Source organism: Chanodichthys erythropterus, chromosome 15 (genome assembly GCF_024489055.1).
Source record: "Chanodichthys erythropterus isolate Z2021 chromosome 15, ASM2448905v1, whole genome shotgun sequence".
Lineage (NCBI taxonomy): Eukaryota > Metazoa > Chordata > Actinopteri > Cypriniformes > Xenocyprididae > Chanodichthys > Chanodichthys erythropterus.
In genome coordinates this window covers 24,859,789-24,881,917 of record NC_090235.1, presented here as the reverse complement: position 1 = coordinate 24,881,917, position 22,129 = coordinate 24,859,789, and the positions used below count along the sequence as shown (strand labels likewise).

At 37.6% G+C, this 22,129-nt stretch overlaps 1 protein-coding gene across 3 annotated transcripts in view; it reads right to left on the bottom strand.

Annotated features, from left to right (window-relative positions):
- The window catches only part of ctnnal1 (catenin (cadherin-associated protein), alpha-like 1), a 72,471-nt gene that overhangs the window by 39,049 nt on the left and 11,293 nt on the right, over positions 1-22,129 (bottom strand). For 2 of the 3 annotated variants that reach the window (XM_067412342.1, XM_067412343.1), the window contains exon 2: positions 433-622. In XM_067412342.1, coding sequence (XP_067268443.1) covers positions 433-622 — 190 coding nt within the window. Of the gene's footprint in view, positions 1-432; positions 623-817; positions 952-22,129 lie in introns of those variants that run through there. The other variant, XM_067412344.1, reaches the window with a different exon arrangement.

Genomic DNA, 22,129 nt, shown 5'->3' with positions numbered 1-22,129 from the left:
GTATTGTTGGCTATTGCTACAAATATACCCATGTGACTTATGACTGGTTTTGTGGTTCAGGGTCACAAATGGTATAGCGTATGAAAAACACATTTATATAGGTGGTATTCAAAGACTGATTATTAAAATGATCTAATGTTTCTTGAAGTATGTTGTGTGTATGATTAGAAAATCTGTTACATGAATGTCTCTGAATGTTATTCCGTTTTAATTATGCTTCCTTAAATACAAATTGGAAATGCTATTCTGCATCTTGTTGCTTCATCAATTAATATAAAATCAATTCTGCACGGTTCACAACCCTGACAGGCAGTCCTGAGCTTGTTGACAAGTTACACTATGTTTAACCCAGCTGTCCATTTCCTGTTCCTCGTTGCCTGGTAACTCTACTTATGTGTCATTGCTCTTCCAGTTGAGTAGTGTCAGACTGACCTGCTCTCCGAGCCTCAAAGCAAGCCAGTCCCATCTCGTCCTTCAAGTCTTCATTCTCCACTGCAATGGCTTCACCCACTGCCACAAAACGGCTAACTGCAACACTGACTGCCTGCCCCACTCTCTGTATGGCCCGTAAAGTCTTCTCAGTCTTCTTGAGCTTGTCTTTGTGATTGATCAGTGTGGTAATCTGGAATGAGACAAAAAAGTCACCGTTTATTCACCAAACTGTTGAATAGAAGTGTACAACGCATGCACAATGAAGAGAGAAAAAAAGGATAACAAAGAGTAAAAGAATGAAAGTGAATGGCAGTGAAAGAGTTAAGAACGACTCCCTCCTCCTAATCCTCTTCATCACCCTACGTTTAACGTCACTTGCTCTCACCGTTTCAGATACATTCAAAGCTATGGTCTTCTGTCTGCATCAGGATTGACTTCATCAATCATTTACTCGGAGCCCTTTACAATTTCCGCTCTCAAGAGCTGAAATCCCTCACCTCCTGCTGATGGGTAATGGCAGGTGGCCTGCCAAAGGAAACGTTTAATTGGAGTACAACAGCAGGGAGCATGAACAACACCAGAGCCTGAGAATAATACTCTACAACAGGCCGCATGGAGCAAACAGGAGCCAACATGTGCTACTGCCAACCAGTCAATAGCAATATGACATGTTAAAAAAGGAAGCAAATACAAAAATCTTCCTATGCATTTTGAAAGTCCTTCACAATATTTCATATTTTGGCTTAGAACTGCACGTAATCCGTGACAGATTTCTCCCACTCAGCAGTGTGTACTTTAGCATGCATGGTGAATGATGAATGAATCTCAACACTTCATATTTACATTCCTAACATTACATTCCTGTGAGTCATCTGGGGTTTGACGTTTGGCATCATCCATCTATCTTTTCCGAATTCAGTTAAAGGGGCCGTATCATAGAAAACAGGATTTGCCTTACTGTTTTTCAGGAAAAGAGGTGGTGTAATGTACTATGACCGACCACCCAGACAATTTACCGAAACTAAGCAGCAAAAGAGGGGTCATTCAGAAATCAACGCAATGAATAATCACCCAAGTTTACACATATAGCATCTTAACCTGAAGAATTCCAACATTAGGAAGTTAAAAAACTAGGGCTGTGACAATAAATCAATTCTTTTCGATTCGTGAATCGATTCTGAGATTTTCCAAATGCATTACGATTCTCTCTCGAATCGATTCTGAGCTTAGTTATTAAAACAGCAGATGGCGCTCTAGGCTAGTTTTTAACCGCACGTTCATAATGAAGAGCGCTCGTGCGTTTGGCTGAGTCTAAGAACGTACTTGCACCTCAGAATGCTTTTATGACATGAGATAAATTTAAACAGCCCACTGCAAACACCTAAAAATAACGACTTATTTAGTGATGACCGATTTCAAAACACTACTTCAGGAAGCATCGAAGCATAATGAATCAGTGTGTCGAATCAGCTGTTCGGAGCACCAAAGTCACGTGATTTCAGCAGTTTGACACGTGATCCGAATCATGATTCGATACACTGATTCATCACTATCACCATCACTATATAAGTCGTTATTTTGTTTTTTTGGCACACCAAAAATATTCTCATTGCTTTATAATATTAATATTGAACCACTGTACTCACATGAACTGATTTAAATATGTTTTTAGTACCTTTATGGATCTTAAGAGAGGAAATGTCATTGCTCCCTATGGAGGCCTCACGGAGCCATCGGATTTCAACTAAAATATATTAATTTGTGTTCTGAAGATTAACGAAGGTCTTATGGGTGTGGAACGGCATGAGGGTAAGTAATAAATGACAGAATTAGCATTTTTGGGTGAACTAACCCTTTAAAAACAAAGCTCAGAATGGATTCGAGAGAGAATCACGATGCACTGATTTATTGTCCCAGCCCTAATAAAAACCTCTACTCATGAAAAACTCATTTTAAATACAAAGACATTAGATAGTAAGGTCATTTACATATTGAAGTCTTAAAGGTACAGCAGCAAAAACAGCCAATTTATTTTGGGTCAGGGAGATTGAGGAAAAATCATGATAATGACAAGAAACATCAACTTTAATCACATATGGACTTATGGGGAAAGTAATAAAATGGTTCAGAAGTGTAAACATGGCCCTACTCTGTTCATTTAGCTTTATGCTGTTATAATTTGTCATTCAGAGGGAGTTCTTTGAATCCAGTCGTATGTCGACACCCACAGACAGAAGGGGAGAGTGATAAATCGAGTGGGAGGTATTTCTACGTCATCCTGTGGTCCAGCGCTCGGCCTGTCTCTGACACATCTCCCTGAAGATGTCTTGGGTGACTGAGAGATAAAGGGCCCTGTCCCTGCCTCACTGCTCTTGTGCTGATATTAGACGGCTACGAGCCGTCCTGCCAACAAACCGAGGGCCATCCATGAGTCATAGATGGAGAAAAATGAAACGTTCCCTGAGGAGAGAAAAAATGCAGTTGGAGGATAAGGGTGTGAGGGGGCTGTGAACAATGGAGGGTTGAATGGTTCAATGTTGACATTATGTCAACAGTTCTGGAAAAGCAGCACAAATAATGTTTATTCTGAGTTCAAGATGTTTATCTCCCAATCTTCGGCTTAGGCAGTATGATGGTATATGTTATGCAATGGAAAGAAAAAAAATATCAGTTGGTAATGATTCTGCTATACTGATAATATCACGGTAGATCTGTTGTGTGATTAAAAAAAATTATATTATAAAGTCATATATTATAAAAAAAGTGTTTTATATTTTAATATATTCAATATGTAATTTTTCTGTGATGGCAAAGATGAATCTTCAGCAGCCATTACTACAGTCTACAGTCTTTTTTCTGTGTTTCTCTTTAAATGCAAATAAGCTGCTGCTCCCGGCCCCCTTTCCAGAAGAGGGCGGAGCTTTAACAGCTCACGCTTCGGATACTCAACAACAACAAAGCTGGAGAATCTCACGCAGCCAAAATGACGATTGTCAGTAATAGTTTTCAGCCTTACATTGCTCAAACCGGAGTCGGATGGAGATGACGGAGAGACTCAGGAAGAAGTTACACATTTTAAAAACCATCTGAATGGTTGGGAAAACGTAAAATGGTTTGTAGATAAATTTATGTAGATGCTGTGGAGTCATCGACTAGCATGTTAATCCTTTGTACAAATCCAGTGTTGAATTGATCTTTGTTTGTGAAGCAGTTCGGCATAAAATGACAGCATGGCAACAACACTCTACTACAGCAACTCTTCCTCTTCTCTAAAGCAGCCCAACATGGCCTCGCCCCCTTAGTTGCGTGTTCCCGGGGGCAGGGTTTATGTATATTTTGGGGTTTGTGACGTCATCACCATGGGAAGAAGCTCACTGTAGTCCCAACCATTTGTTGTAGTCTTTAAAAAGTGATTTCTGTAAAAGAAAATATCTCCCTTTGCACTGAACTTTGAGCATCATAACTTATGCTCAAACAGAAACATTACACACAAACTAAAGTTATAAAAGTTAAATCATAATCAAGGACCCCTATAAAAACAAATCTTACTGACCCCAAACTTTTGAACGGTAGTGTATATATAACAGTATATAATTACTCATACCGCCTACAGATTTGGTCATACTGTCCACCCTTAATTTTGCTGATGGAAATGTTGGCAGGCCACTGCAATGTGAATAAATGAGTGAGGGAGTGTGTGTGAGTCAGTGTGTGAATGTGTGTGTGAATCCAGCATGGCCTCAGTGAAGGTAATGTTGTGGTGACACTCGCACGTCCTTCAGCAGTGGCAGCGCTCCAGAGTGAGACGCTGACCCGAGACCGGTTCTAGTCTTACTCACTGAAGTCAGACCCATAGAAACATGAGAAAGGTCTTAAGATCTATCCACACAAACTGTTTAAAGCATTAGCCTCTCTGGTGTCTCTGAGTGAGAAGCACAGGCTGAGTGAAAGTGAGAGAGAGTAAGAGACCAACACCATGTGTATTTTTATGTGTCAGAGGGAGAGGGTGGTGGCACTCATAACTTCCTGTTGCTGGATTAGCACATGGCCCACTCAGGCTATGTCAACAGAAAAGAGGCTGCATAACAAAAACACTGATTCAACACCGGGACACAGCACAGCAATCGCTTCTGTCTAAACGCCTCTGGCAGTGTTGACTGAGCCAGAGCTCAGAAGGCTATTTTTATCTTGTGCAAAGATAAAGCTCAAAACTCGCTAGTTGAAATTATTTTCTAAAACTTGAACGAGTTGAACAAACACAGTATGTGGCTTTAGATTTGTTCAACTAAAGTGAAGTCACTCACTCGGTGTGCTTATAAATTACACAATGTGCTAAAACCCAAAACAGGAAGCTGTAAATCAATTCAGTGTGATTTTTTTTACCTGACGACAATGTCAAGCCAGCTGAAATGATGCTAGACAACTAAAACTTTTAATCATTATGCACACAGTGTGGTCTGTTTCAGCACAAAATACGCCATCAGTGGCCCGGCTCTCGATTGCTCCAACAAAAAAATATATTTCTCTAAGGGCCAGTATTTCATTACAGATCAAGCTATTGGACAAAAGCTGGAAATGCCTGCACAAACCTCGCATGGTTCCTGTTAGATTGGGTTTATAAAGAAAACGGAAAAGTACAGATGTGTCTCAAAAATTAGGCTTTATATTGATTTGTAAGAGTGAGTGCTCACAAAAAAATGCCAATGTGATTGTGCCTTCTGTGTTTGGGCTGTAGTAAAAGAACAATATATTGGCCAGGCTAATTAAAACAGTCCATATTTGACCAATTTGAGATTATCAGCATCGGCCAATAACCATTCCCGCATAGTCAATCAACAGTCTGAATTTGAGCATGCATATAAAAATGGAGAATGTCCAGTATATACTCCAAATAAGATTTATATTCAAAACATTATGACCACCTGCCTTATATTCTGTTGGTCATCTGTGTGCTACCTAACAGCTTCGACCAGCCAAGGCATGGACTCTACAAGACTTCTGGAGGTGTCCTATGGTATCTGGCACCAAGATATTACCAGCAGATCCTTCAAGTCTTCTAAATTCTAAGGTGGGGCTGCCGTGGATTGAACATGTTGGTCCAGCACATCCCACAAATGCTCAGATCAGCACCACACGCCCTCTGCCAACTGTCGTCGTCCTACAGTGCATCCTGGTGCCATCACATCCCCAAATAAACGGCACACATGTACACGGCCGTCCACATGATGTAAAGGAAAATGGGACTCATTGGATCAGACGAACTCCATCCACTGCTCCAAAGTCCAGTTCTGATGCTTGCATTCCCATTGTAGGCGCATTCTACGGTGGACAGGGGTCATTGTAGGCACTCTGAACAGCCTGTGGTTACACAGCCCCATACACAGCAGAGTGCAATGCACTGTGTGTTATGACAAATTCCACCATAACCATCATTACAATTTTCTGTGACACGCACCACAGTAGGCCTTCTATCGGTTCGGACCAGACGGGATAGCCTTCATTGCCCTTGAACATCTCAACACCTAAATCCCTGTAACCGATTTGTGGTTTGTCACTTCTTAGACCACTGTTGGTAAATTCTCACCACTGCCGTCCGAGAACAATCCACAAGCTTTGCCCTTATTTTAAGATTTATTTTTGGTTTAAGATTTACTTATTTAAGATTTATTTTTGCCTTCATTGAGATAGGATAGTACAGAGAAATGTGAAGTGGAAGACAGGGGGAAGGAATCAAGGCTATCAGCTCCGACAACCTTAAATATTTCTTATTTCATTTAAAAAAAAATTCAAATTCCTAAAACGTACAGTTTATCTCATAGCCTTAGCCTTGTGGGCAGCAGCACTCTTACATATCATGCAGCAGTGTTTTGGGTGACCTGAGTTCAAGACGTGGCTTGAGGTCCTTTCCTGATCCTGTCACTTCCTATCTCAACTCAACTAAAGGCTTAAAATGCCCCAAAATTTTCAGATTACTTTCAGGATTTGGATTTCAGAAATTCTGTATCTTTTTTTGGACTCATTATGAGACTTTGAGCCCCATTATATCAGTCATCAGCAACGCCACTTTCTAGGCTGATTTCATAAAATATTACTGGTGAGTCAAAAAAGCTGCACCATTAAATGGAGACATGAAGGACAATCAGACTTTATGTTGACATCAGGTGCATATGACAGCTGTTCTGAAGCACCCTATACATCTATCACATTTCATTTCTTTACAGAGACAATTTCGTTTTTGTTAGATGTTTGCTAATGTTTCATATGTATCTTATCACCCTCATAAAACAAAATCACTCTGGAACACATCTTGAGCAAAACAAGATTTAGTTACTATGTAATGCATACACATTGATGAGTGCAGAGAGATGACTAAACCCTGAATGAAAAACAGCCTTGATAATTCACTGCACAACATGAATTGTAGGTATATGAACTGGGATATCGCAATGGCATGACATAACAAAATGTTATTGCACTTTGCCACAAATTACACAGTTCTGCTGCCAAAAAAATAACATTTCCTGGGAAAAATGAAATGCATTCCATTTCATCACAGTCTATCAGAGTGAAAGATGAAAGAGATCCTTTTAATTTCAAGAGCCGTACCTGTGGAGAAAGCTCTAATCACACTCTCTTTCAATCACACACTGGGTTAAAATACAGAAAGAAGATCGAAGATAAAAGTGGTAAGAAAAAGAAACCTGATTATAAGAAACTAAGAAATGATAACAGAGCTTGTCATGCTCTGAAAGTATCCATGTGACTCTCATTGATTATAAAAACATATTTGTGCCAAAAACACATGGTGACATTATGACAACTCACTCAATTACCCAAAGGGGCAAAAGCTGTTTAAACAAACAGTAATTAAACATTCGTCAGACACTGATGAATTCATTATCATCCATCATTTTTGATGAATTTCAATGATGGTCTCTATTAAATGCTGTCAGTACCAAAGTTAAAAATTATTCAATCATTCATACCAGTACAGGCTGCTTTAAATGTCCCTTCTAGATTCTACACCATTAAATCTTTCAGTTTGATTATTTATTCAGGCTTTCATTTTTCACATAATTATTGTGCAAATACCAGCACTTATATATAATTATGCTTTTTGAAATGTATTCAGGCCTCAATGTCCTTGAGCTTTATGTGGGACTACCTGATGCAAAGTTTTATACATGGGAAGAGGTGATGTCATGGTGAAATGAGCATTGCTATTGGCTAGATGAAAGTACATTAGGTTCTCTAGTTGGAATCCAATAAGATAATAGAGACAGATAATAAAGACAAGATAGTAGAACAGGTAGCAAGTGCCAGGAACATTGTCACTTCAGCCAAGCCATAGTCAGTGTATGGAAAAGTACATCTCTGTCTTCCTCTGGATCTGGCTTGACAATTTAAAGTCGCCATGAAATCAAAACTGACAATTCTTATTTTTTACAGGATGTTGCAGTGCTTATTATAAAATGATTTCTCTATGCACATCATTATTTTTTTAAAAATTCATTTGACCTTTAAATCAAAAACGTTAACTTCCCCTCCCCCTCGAAACGACATCTGTTCTCTTCATGATCAATGTCTCGGTGGAGGGTGGGAATAAATGTCCTCCACAACTGAATGCAAACTGGTATTCAGATCTGCCTCCATTTAGTTAGCACCCCCAACTTCCTATGAACCAATCAATTCCCGAAGGATAAAATCAAATCCTACCATACATTTTCACTCGGATATGCATCACAATAGGGAAGACAAAACTATCGCAACGTCCATTTAATGCAAACCTTAATGTGACCAAGAATGAACTGGATGAGTTCATCTTACAGTACAGTAAGGCAAATATAATATAAACTCAAAAAGTATTAAAGATATCTTAAAGGGTTAGTTCAACCAAAAAATGAAAATAATGTCATTAATTACTCACCCTCATGTCATTTTTGATGAAATCCAATGGCTTAGTGAGGCCTCTATTGCCAGCAATGTCACCGAACCTCTCAAGACCCAGAAAAGTACACAAAACATATTTAAAACAGTTCATGTGAGTAAAGTACCTTAATATTATAAAGCGAAGCGAATACTTTTTGTCCACCAAAAAAAATAAATAAATAACTTTTCAACAATTTCTAGTGATGGCTGAATTCAAAGCACTGCTTTGAAGCTTAACGAATCTTTTGTTTTGAATCAGTGTATTAAACTGCTGAAATCAAGTGACTTTGGCGCCCCGAACAACTGATTAGAAACAAAAAGATTCGTAAAGCCTCGAAGCGGTGTTTTGAAATTGCCATGCCAGGTGAAAAAAAAGTAGACTTCTATAATGTACTTAAAGTGCTCTATTTTCGTGCACTTACTTTGTACTTAATATACTAAAAATTCTTCTTCAGTACTTCTTAAGATAACCTTAATAACATCTAAGTGTACTCAACTGTTCCATTTTGAGACACCATGAATATGAACTAAAATTTGCTTTTAATACACTATCTCTGCATTTAAAAAATGTATTTAGATATCACTTATAGTACATTTGAACCCATAGTGTACTACAAGTGGTAACTAAATACATTTAAATACAGAGATAGTATATTAAAGGCACATTTTAGTTCATATTTAATGGCGTCTCAAAATAGCACAGTTGAGTACACTAAGATGTTCTTAAGATTATCTTAAGTACTAAAAGAAGAATTTTTAGTATATTAAGTACAAAATTAGTGCACGAAAATAGAGCATTTTAAGTACATTATAGAAATGTACTTTTCTTCATCTGGAATCACTAGATTTTGTTGAAAAGTAGTTTTTTAGTGCACAAAGTATTCTCGTCGCTTTATAATATTAAGGTAGAACTACTGAACTCACAAGAACTGTTTTAAATCTGTTTTGAGCACCTTTCTGGATCTTGAGAAGTTCGGTGACATTGCTGGCAATAAAGGCCTCACTGAGCCATTGGATTTCATCAAAAATATCTTAATTTGTGCTTTGAAGATGAACAAAGGTCTTAACAAAGAACGACATAAGGGTGAGTAATAAAATTATAGAATTTTCATTTTTGGGTGAACAAGCCCTTTAATATGATTTTAGATTCTGGTTCTTAAATTTTTCTTTTGAAATCTTTACTTTCAAGGCCCTATATGGTTCAATCCCATAGATATAGGGATCTAAAAGCGGCTCCATGCTCAATTTGTTGCATTTTATCCATTTTCAATGGTCGAAAACCAAATGTGGTTCACTTTGCATACAGCTGATACTTACTGTGTTTAAAGGGGAATGTCTGAAAAATAAATGTTGAAACTAGAAATGTATCTTGTTTCACTTTATCAAAACAATTGCAAAACATGCCTCTCGAAGCTTCCTACACCTATAATTGCAAAAAGGACCTCAGGAATCCCCCATACAACACAGGCCCAACTAAGGATTTGTTTCACTGCTCCCACACAGACTCACTTCATGGTGATTATGGCTCAGACTGTACTAAATCAAACCAGAAGGGCTTGTGATAAGGTACCATGGGTCATCACTGTACAAAGACTCATTGATCTATTCTTGTACACTCATTACGGTACAATGTGTGGCTAAAGCTGAACAGGCAGGGTGCCAAACGTGAAGCCAGAGCACATGCTCTTCAAAAACTGTAAAATCGCAGCCATTGAACTTGCTTTATGAACAAAAAAGCTAATGAGAAAAGAGTGGATTTTCTACCTTGGCATGCAAGAACAAGCATACTGTATCAAAGGATATCTTCAGGGTCAACATGAAGACTGCAGACCACCACATTTCTTTTGCGTGCATTCCTGGTGTTTTTTCCTTTTTTCACGTCTGATTGGTTATATGACAGTGTTCTTGTTATAAATTAGATTATGTGGGACCACAATTTCCCAGGCTTGGAAAATTGGATCATCATGTAAAATAGACATCAAGACCGTGAAAATGTATGTGCAGATACAGCAAATCGATGAACTCAAGAGCCATAGAGCAAAAATGAATTCATAGTTTTCTTTTATACCTTAAGGTCATGCGGTGAGATTCTGAGTTTAATACAGTTAGGCTAACTTATAATACAGTTTCAACTTCCTAGCGAAGAGGTGTGTATTATATGAAAAAGTCAGCACAATGGGGAAAGTTCTCTTTTATCCGTGTTTGCAGACTACATCTGAGCTGATATGACAGGGATGGCAGGAAAGCGTGGTCTCTTGTACCTGGGAGCTCAATACAGCAGACATTCAGGGCTGCTTTTCACTGTGATTTAACACAGATGTGCTTTAGCAGAGAGATGAATGGCTGGATGGGGAGGGCAATGGGAAGATGAAGTACATAGTGCTGTTGGAATGCTGGGGCTAATAATACCCGGTGATTGGTGAGCTTTGTGCCCTGCCAAGAATCACTGGCTGCACAACAGCACGGATGTCAAACTGCTCGGCCATTTAATCACGCTTTATATGGCAAGCGTTTAACTCTATTTTGCCCACACATGCATTAACGCTATCTGGTAAAACAAGATGTACGGTTTTGGATTGTCACAACTTAAAATGTCACCTAAAATATAGTAGTGAGCATATCAATGCTTGCTATCATCCGAAGTGACTTAGTACACTAAACACATAACACTAAAGGGACTTGAAGTGCTTGAGGGAGCAAAAATGTTACATCAGGCTTGTGACCTCAGTTCCTCTTCAGTTCTCAGACCATGCATTTTTGGAACCAGCAGCCAAGATTCTTGAAGACTCAGGGATGCAAACAGGTAAGGAGGAAAAAAGGGGAGAACATTGCGTGGGGCGGGGGCATGCTGCGCACATAATTTTTTAAAAGTTATTTGCTTTACGTGCTAATTTGTAGTTACTTACCGGGTAATAAAAAAATATATGTAAAAATACCTTAAATGTTCAAAACTGTAATTTTTCTTGCAAAAAATTAACATATTATTAGCCTGACTTCGTCATACTCATATTCTAGGCAGAATGTGAGTCTGATACTGCTCCACTGCACTTGAATTATGGGGCGCGTCTTAACCGAACCAGTAAAAAACAAAAACTCTGCACTCAATTGGAAAGACCTACAACCAATCAGAGCAACGCATTAAGTGACGTATGTTGAACTTGTACTTTTGCCGAATCCCGTTGGAAGGACGGCAAACACATCTTTCCCATCGACAAATGCCGTGATTGCGGTTCTTTGTTCGTCTTTTAAAATTAATGCACTGTCGATTTCTTTTATTACAGACGTGATAGCGGAATCTAAACATCTTACTTCTCCAGCTGCAGTCATCGTTGGTGAAAACCAATTCAACCCAAGCGCTCTTTGATGACGTGGGTGGTTACGTAACCACAGATAGCCTGTCCATCATCGATTATAGCCCGCCCTTGCAATTTGATTGGCTCAGCCTTCTGGGAGCCGAGCATAATTACTCCACAATGGATCGAGTCCAGACCGAACTTCCCGTCCAAAAAATGTTGTGGGCGGGGTTCGGGCTGGCACCCAGGCTAACATATTATTGCAACATGACCAAAAATCAACATTTGGTTAAAATCTCATGTTATAAATAATGAAATGCTATGCAGGATACCCTTGTAAGACCCCCCTACACCCCATAAAACTCATTGGATCTATGCAAATCCCACAGGTGACCTATTTTGATCTCAAAAAGGTGAGTTCTCACCTAAAGGTGAGGAGTTTGCATCTATGAAGACTGCAATCACAACACATTTCAAAGTGAAGCAGAATATAATTATACAGGAATTATACTTGATGAAATCTACTGGAATATGACTGGACTGATTAGACTTTATTCCACAATTTCCTCTCTACCCTGTCTTTCTCCTATGCAGTTTACGTTGAAGACACATTGCAGAGCTTCCATGTTCTACGTCAGAACACCGACTCGGCTGGCTCCTCCTTCAGCATCACACGCATGCGTCGTGGTGCTCATGTGAACAGCGTTGGCCTATACTGAACCAGCATTCAGACATAAACAAGAAAGCGCTGCACTGCGTCAACTGCGCAAGTGACTGACAGGGTAGAGAAGAAATTGTTGAAAAAAGTTATTTTTGTTTTGTTTTTGTGCACAAAAAGTATTCTTGTCACTTCATAACGTTAAGGTTGAATGACTAGTCATTTTAAGGATGTCTTTACTACTTTTGTGGTATGTGGTAATTTCATTGCTTTCTATGGGAGATAAAAAATAAATTAAAAAAAACTATGAATTCATCAAAAATCTGTTAATTTGTGTTCCAAAGATGAACGAAAGTCTTACGGGTTTGGAATGACATGAGGATGAGTAATTAATGACAAAAATTTAATTGTGGGATGAACTAACCCTTTAATATAAAGACCACTTTTCGCAAACTAATCAGTTCCTGTATAAGTCGTCCTATTCTGTCTATTTATTACTATTACTATTCTGTCTATCTAGATACTTTTGCCTTTACAATGTTTACCTTAAAGCGGAACTCGGTAAGATTTGCGAAGCTCCCCTTACAGATTCCTTCAGTGAATCACACTGTCGTAAATATTCCAAGCGCAGCTCTGGACTACAACGCAGTAGTTTTGCAAATACAGTACAAGAAATCTCGACGGAGGTGGGTAATTTTCGAAATTGTCTTATAAAGTCATAATATATAAACTGTTTTTGAATAACTCTTGCATGAACGTGAACGTGGCGAGATTGTGTCGGGTCGGCGAAGCTCAACTTGCAAGTGCTGTTTTTTGGCGTAGACGTGCCAGAGGGGGTTAGTGCATGCCTCAAACACACCACTACAAGTCAATTAACCATCGTAAGGACTTAGAAAACTATTTATGAAGGTAAAAAAGTTACTTAGTTCTGCTTTAAAAAAAATTTCAAATGTCATTTCATGTTGATTTTAATACTATTTTTCCATGCCCACAAATATGGCATATGTTACATCAAAAACATGCACTAATGAATCATGCACAATAAGGACATTAATAAGAAATTTAGATTTCATGTCTTTTCGAAACTGAGGTGAACACATTCTTAAATGGGTCTGCTAGTTCAAATATATAGTCATCTGAAATTCATGTGTCCCAGGGCAGACTGATAAAAAGCTTCCCGATTTTTTTGCAGTACAAGTCTTCCTCACTGCTCCACGCTCATTCAGCGGATTCAGCGGAGCACAATAAAGCCCTTTCATTCTGCAGCTCTGATGTAAGTGTGATTACTGACTCGAGAGGGGGGGTGGGGGGGCTGGCAACGTGACTGCTCACTGAAACTTCTCTCACAAATACCAAAAGCACACAGCAACTACTCTGACCTTGCCATTACTGTAAGAGTACACCATTAAATAGAGGGCAAAGGTGAGGTACATTAAGGTGGAGAGAGCACAGAACAAGCATCCTGAGTTGCACTATGGGTTTGGAGGACTGGTCAAACACTCCACACTTCTCTAAAGGGTTGGATCTGTAGCTCGATCCTTAAGTTCATTCTTTAATATCAAAATGTAAAAACTAATTTCGGTTTTTCATTTTTTTTTTAATGCTGTTTTTGCCTGGTGGACAATTAGTGAAAAAAAAAAAAAATCACTGCAAAGGTGGCCAGAATACCTAGCAACCATCTAGCAACACTAGAACTACCAGAACATCTTCACAGCAATGAACTAAAACTCTCAAAACACCATATGAACCAGAAACCACTCCCATCAATTGTGGCAGTGAGTTGTGGTTTGTGGGGTTTTTTTTTTTTGTTTTTTGTTTTTACAGAAAAAAACACTTTCTTCAAAAAAATGTAAAAATCTAATTCAAGACTAAATGTCAGTCTTGCCACTATTGGCCAGAGGATCGTGTCTTTCAACATATTCCAATAGCAAATCCTTGGTGTGATTCTCTTGAGAAATCTCCTTCTCACCCTCTAATGGCTTGGCCAAAAGTGAGAGGTCACGTACGGTACACATAAAACCATTCTCGCCTCCAGCTTTCACAAAGATGATAGTTGAGTCCTCATGTACCAGGTGTCCCAATAGAGGGTGAAAATGAATATAAATTTTCATTTCATCGCACACCAGCCATGCAGCCTTTTCATGAGTTGAGCTGTAATCTTCATGTGTTCATGAAGCCACAATCAGATCTGCATAAGCTGATACTATATGACAACATATGCTCATAGCCTTCTTGAATGCTCTTGTGAGCTTTTAAAGGATTTGTTCATCCAAATATTAAAGTTATCATCATTTACTCCCTGTCACGTGTCATTTGAAATGAATGACGATGGAAGCATTTAAGCTCCAAAAAGGATGCAAAAGTAACATTAAAGCATCATAAAAGTAGTCCATACAACATCTGTTCTATATATTTATAAAATAAAGCCATCCCATGGCTTTGGAAAACTTAAAATATATTAATGTTTACTACTTTTATGGTGCTTATATGGTGGCTCATGGTCATTTGGAGTTTGTAACTTTCATTATATTTAATAGAGTGGTCAGTTATTTCTCAGAAATTCACTTTTTGCTTTCAGTGGAAGAACAATGTCATGCAGGTTTTGAATACCATGAGGGTGAGTAATGATGACAATTTTCATTTTGGGTGAACTTTTTATTAAATATTTCTAGAGCTAGTATTCTGTGATATGCTGCAGTTCTTGTTACAGTATGTCTTTTTCAGGTTTGAAAGAAAAGTCTGAGAGTGTCTGAGTGTGTAAATTATGAATGTTACTCTACCCTTGGAATAAGCTTCATGCCAGCAATTCAGAGATGCAGAGCTGTCATTCAAGAAAAACAAGCAGAAAAAAAAAAAACAGGTTCCATATTAAGACTCAGCACAGGATACACTGATGGCCCGCCAACAGAGATTTCTAATCAAGCGATAAATGAGAAATTATGAGACACAGAGGATACAACCTCTGACTGATTCTGCCGGAGATTGAAATTCTATACTATTGTGTCTAAATAAATTAAAAATGACACACTAAAGACTAAAATCATTTTAAATGCTATAAGTGAATAATGTATGTTATGCAAGAGAGATGTATTAGCAATTTATTATTAAATTAGTGTTTTTAGTGTACCATATTCCCCTTTTAATATTTTATGTTAGACACACTGTTTCAGTCTTCACTAACCCCATCACAAATGCTTAAACAGGCAAAAGATGCAATCAGAGGCACTACTTAGTACTTACTAAGACAAAGTTTCCTTAAAGAATTAAGTTCTTATCAGTTTAATTTGAAGCCAGCTATATTCCATCTTGTCAAGCCTTCAGGCTGAAGAGAACTTTAAATTACAATTCTTCACGGGGTAAGAAGACACATACCTCAGAGAATGTTTCTGCAATAAGTGCATCATAAATTGATTCGGATAAAATCCTCAGCTAAACGACAAATTAATCAGTAGCTTGGGAATTTTACAATGAAGCATAGAAAGGTTCCCAAAAGCACAAAGATTTGGGGTCAGTAAGATTTTTATCAAAAAATGTTTTGCTCACCAAGGCTGCATTTATTTGATCAAAAACACAGTAAAAACATCAACATTGTGTCATTACGTGACTCTTCAGTGTCACATGACATGAACGTTCAGAAATCATTCTAATGTGCTGATCCGGTGCTCAAAAAGTATTTCTTATTGAAAATAATAATGCTATTTAATACTTCTGTGAAATCCGTGATACACAAAAGTATTAAATTTGATTTTTTTTTTTTTTTTTTTGACAAATACATTATTTGAAATCAAATCTTTTGTAACATTATAAAAATGTCTTTACGGTCACTTTAGATTGATTTTAATGCATGAATAAAAGTATGAATTTCTTTCCACTTACTGACTCCAAACTTTTTAAAAGTACTGTATGTTGGGAACAATGGCTGGTGTCTCCTTAGAAGAGATAACACAATGTCACGCTGGAGTGTTCACTGGTGACTCACTGCAGAGAGTGGGAAGAGTACAGACTATTTCTGTTTAAAGTGTATTAGCAGTGCGGAGGGGACCTTAAGGACTTGTACTTCGCCCATTCTCTTCGGCTGTCATGCTCCATCATCTGCTCGGACTGATGAACCATGAGGAGAGAAAGACACTCTTGCTCAACCATTTATTTGATGGGGAAGGGGAGATCCTTAAACAACCAATCTGCTTAAGGTACTGGAAACACACTGAAGTGCATCAAGTTTAAGTAAAACTTTAGTCGAGACAAATTTGCAGAAGCTTAACAAAGTCCTGAGGGCTTCTTTCAAGGATTCTGTTCTTATTTTTGAGATGGGCAACGGCTGACTGCATCGAAACATTTGTGTGAAATGCACAGGGCTGCCCAGCCGCATAGCTGCTCAGTTACGGATATGTGGATTTATATAGCTAGCATCACATTCATCTTTAATGCCAGCAATTAATTATTGACAGACAATGAGTATAAAATGAATCAGCAGCACTTTATCTGTACATGTAGATGCTTAATGAGCATCTATGAGTGTCACACAAGCAGAAAAACAGATCCAATACCTAGTCAAAAACATGGCCATTTTAATTAGCAAATCATTAAAGGGATAGTTCACCCAAAAATTATCCCATGATTTACTCAGTCTCAAGCCATCCTAGGTGTATAGGACTATCTTCTTTCAGACAAACACAATCAGGGTTATATTAAAATTCCAAGTTTTATAATGGTAGTGAATGGCACTTAAGATTTTGAAGCCCAAAAAAGTGCATCCATCCATCATAAAAGTAATCCATACGGCTCCAGGGTGTTAATAAAGGCCTTCTGAAGCGAACGGTTTTTGTAAGAAAAATATCGATATTTAAAACTTTACAAACTATAATAACTGGCTTCCGGCAAAAAATTACAAATGCAATTAGGGATGCACCGATATGAACATTTTGGCCGATACCGATAATCTTGATATTTGAAAGTCCACCACTGATAAAGGTCGATAAATCTAAATCCAAATTTTTATATAATTTTTGAGAGCCTGATTACAAACACATACGTTTTACCATTAAAAGCCATGTCTCAAGCACAATTACAATGTTTGCATTATAATTTTTGCAGCCTGTATCAGTGGTGCCCAAAGTTGGGGGGGGTTTGGGGGGGTGGGTCGCAGAAATAAAAAAAGAAAAAAAAAAAAGAAATGATTAGAAATAGCATATTTTATTAATAATTGTAACAAAATATAAAAAAAAAAAATAGTAGTTCAATTAAAATCAAAAACCATTAACCTTTCGATTTTCCTTCCCCTTGACCGTGAGTCTTGAGGTGATTACGACAGATTAACCACATATTAGCAACAGCATCAGCAGGTCAGTTTAGAGCACCATGTTAAACATTCAGACATGTGCACGTAGGTAATTCTTTAGGCTTTAAGCATTTGATATTATTTTTGTCGAAATGAAACGTTGGTTAATATCGACCAAAAAGACAACGCAGGGAGGCCAGCGGAGGACAGCGGAGAAGCATCACCGTCATGCCTTTGCGTTACACTTGCAGCACGCGCCATTGTGCTTTCACATCTGCCGCGTTTGCAGTGCGCAACTGATCCATGGCTGTATATCGTAAACACAACATTTACTTATTTTCATTTCAAATCCAAAAGTTGGATATGGAGGCTGATGTATCGTGCGTCCCTAAATGCAATGAAAATACAGGTATCGGCAAGTTTCCAAAAATGAAAGTATCGGTATCGGACTCTTTCTGGAAAAAGTGGTACCGTTGCATCCCTAGATCCATGCATTGGGTTTTAAAGTGTAAATGCAACCTAACACACCTGACACTGTCTATTAGGTTGTTTATGGTATTCTTTGTCAATCTAAGTGTACCACATAAATACCATGGTATATGAACACAATCATTTTCATGTGATACTGCCATCTGATACATGGTACCACTACAAAGGGAAGGATGAGGGTTTATTGCTAATATATGATAAAACAGAACAGCTCACATCAAAGAACTACCTTTAACCTGACAAAATGCAATTATTGTGGTCTTACAGCTCTTCCACAAACAATGAGCCCTTTATTCTCTTTGTCTTAGCTTTATTGCTGCTATAAACACTGTGTAAAAGTGCCCATTCAAAGCTTATGTGCACATTGTTCCAATGCCGCCATCAACCAAACTCTTACTATACCACATCCATATGCGTCTAAGTAGATCTGTGGAATGAAATATGCTGTGTCTTTGAATTGACGAGGGGTTATGGGTTTGTTTTTTATTATGTGAGAGGGTGTGGATCCTGGATATAGATTCCACATTCTCCCCAGCATACTGTTACCTAAGATGTATGTCTGGTTTTAATGTGGCCTGAATTTTGAAAATGACTCCAGAGCCATAATAGAAAAAAGGAAAGCTGATCTCTTTGCAGTGTGTGTGGTCTCAGAGGTACATCAATAAATAGAGGAAAACTTTAAAGGAATCTCAACAAAATATACCTTCAAAATAAGATGGAATAATTTCAAGGATCAATGTGCTGTAACTTCATAAATGAAATTAGACAGGGTGACTTTCATTTGCCAAGTTCAACATCTTAGTTAGTCATTGAACAATGTGTTCTTGTCAAACAAATATAGTCAATATGAAAACTAGCACTAAACCAATTCTGATTAACAGGAATGTTCACCAGGAGCAAGATGTTAGACCAGGAACATGTTCTATTTGGCAAATCACAATCACTTAACTTCAACAACATCCTAAGGTTAGCTGTATCTTTGAGGATTGCCTGCTAAGAGTGAAAATCAATACGGAGCTCTTTCTGTCTAATTCATTATCAACTAGTGTCTAAATGAAGACAACACCAAATTACAATTATCACCATTTTTTATCACACCTTTGGAAAAAGACAGCAGAAGTCTACTTCAAAAAGTTCATTCCTGGTGAGTAAGGTGTCTGTCTTAAGCTCCATCATGAAGGCAGCTCTTGTGCCTAATGGCAGAAAGGCAGTGTCTTGGAAAGCCCCCTAACAATCCATCAGATTTTCATTTGTCCAATGTTTTTAATCTGCTAATCTCTTAGGAAATCAATTATGATATGCCTGAACTGGAAATGTAATATTGATATGATGTCACTGCTGAATGAGACAGCTGGTACTATGGTTTGATTAATCAATGCACGTCAGTTCTGAAACCATATGTGAGACAAAGAAGCCTTCTTAAGGCCCCACTATAATTTCCGGAAGGTTCACTTTGGCAAACTGTTTTGAACTCCTGAAATGATCCCCAAACAAATTTGTTGTTGTTGTTGTGATTTTTGTTCAAAATGACATGTTCATTCGATTTTGCTTGAAGTATATCTGGGCCTTTATAGTGAACATGACTTGAGCAGGGCTTGATTTAACTTTCCGGAATTGATTGGATTGTGAAAAGTAGATGTTCCCAGAATGGAGACCAGAAATGTGCATTAAATAAAGGAAATCATGTAAATTTTGATGTCATGATGACTTTAAATTCATGTTAATTAAATTGCACTGAAGGATCTATGAAAAAATAAATTAAGCAAAGTCTAAAATAAGAAGTTGAAGCACATTTATAAAGATATAAAGTCACAATTATGAAAAATAAATTTGCAGTTTTGAGATATAAAGTCACATTGTGTGATATATGGTCACATTTATGTCAGATATAAAATTGCTATTATGAGATATAAGGGCATAATAATGAGAAATAAAAAGGTGCATCAGTTTGATTTTAAATTTTGAACTATGCAATCGCAGTTATGAAAAAATAAATTTCAGTTGTGAGGTATAAAGTCAAAAATATTTATTATACTTTTTATTACTTTTCTTACTCCGAGGTGGAAACAGGCTTTCAATAAGGATCAACTGAGTTTAAAATTGACTGAGGCAAAAAGCTAAAGCTTCGTCACTGAGAAACCAAACTAACCTCAGAAAACAGTATTAGTCGTGGATAGACCACAGAAAGTCCACATAGCCCTCCAATGTCAATACGTCCCTCATTACACATAACCAAGTCTGTATCCAGACCTGGCCATGAGAGGCTGACCTATGGCCCTGTTTCCCCCTCCAAACACTAAGTGAGACACCCATTGGCAACACATAAACATTCTCATTCATCCAGTGAGAGTGATGAAACATAAGCCTCATTGAGGAATGTAGTGACCACACCAGTGTTTGCACAGTGAAATGTACCTTACCACACACACACACACACACACAGAGGTTTGAAATGGGGACATTCAACATATGAGAGGCCTGAACAACCAAGTGTTGTAATAAACATAGTTAAATACAGAGCATTTCACAGAATTCACAACATTTGACTTGATCCAAATGACCGCGCTGCACAGCTTGTTGGTAACACTTTCAAGGATTTCTTTAAAAATTATTTATGGAAAAGATAATAGCATAGCAAGTTGGAATGACAACAGGGTGAATAAATAATGACAGAATTTAAATTTTTTTTCAATTGAAGAGTAACTGACCTTCAGCATTATGTGGGTTTGAGTTTAAAAAAAAAACAGTGCCTGCAGTCACTGTAATGTGAGGCCCACCTGTCACCAGTTGTAGTTTGTCACCCTGAGAGGCCATAAAGATATAAAACTAGTCTCCTGGACCAACAAGATCTCAGTAAACATGTGTATCCAGTGACCGTAGCCAGATCATCTTGGAGTCAGTCTGCTCACGGGAAAAAACCTTGGCAATCCCCTCAATGAAGCACAAGAGATGGGAAAAGATTCCCAACCACCAACATCCTGACAACTTTAAGTCAACATAAAAACAAAATTGTCCCATGTATTTTTCTTAACATACATTCCTGGTCTTACTTTTACGGAAGAGGATTAGGGCCAAGCAATAATAAAAAAATGAAACCATCTCGAGATTAAAGTTGTTAAATTTCAAGAAAAAAGTCTACATAAAATGTAGAGAATAAAGTCATTAAATTACGAGAAAAAAAACTTAATTTAATGAGTTTATTCTCAACATTTTATCTCGACATTTTTCTTGAAATTTAATGAGTTTCTCGTAATTTAACGAGTTTATTCTTGTAATTTAATTACTTTTTTCCTCGTAATTTAACGACTTTATTCTCAACATTTTATCTCGACTTTTTTCTTGAAATTTAACATCTTCAATCTCGAGATGGTTTTTTTTTTTTATTATTGCTTGGCCCTAATCCTCTTCCATATACTTTGAATGGTGCAGACACATTTACCGTTGTTCAGCTAATTTTCACAGGCAAAATTTCAATAGGAATCCACAATTGGGAATTTCATGTGAGAGCAAAAGATTTCCCCATGCAGATTTCCCAATGGGTTCAAGTTGGTCACATGGATTCGGCAAGTTGACAAACAGAAAGCTGCTTAGTTTGTGAGCTGTGCTTCATACATCGCACACAATTATATTTTTTTTACACAACACTAGAATACGGTTGTGTCATATTTTTTGCATAAAACAGCTGCGTTCATACAGCATTCTGTTTTATATGAGCCACTGTGGGTACAAGGCTGCGAGACATCAGAAACAATGGACATGCCAAATTTTAAAGGGGGAAAAAAATCTCTTAATTGAAAAAATCTCTTAATTAAAAAATAAAATAAAAAATGTTTTGTTTTTTTTGTGAACTTTGAAAAGAATCACTTCATGTTTTGGAAACCCAGCTATTGTAAAACTTTGCAGTTTTATGGACACTGCTATGTTTGGTGTCCAAAAAAACTGTGGACTTTAAAACATATTCAACTTTAATTTCCTGAATGAACAAAACATTTCAGGATTCACACATAAGCAATTGCTGGTGTAAATCCCAAAAAGTCACTGTGAATGCAG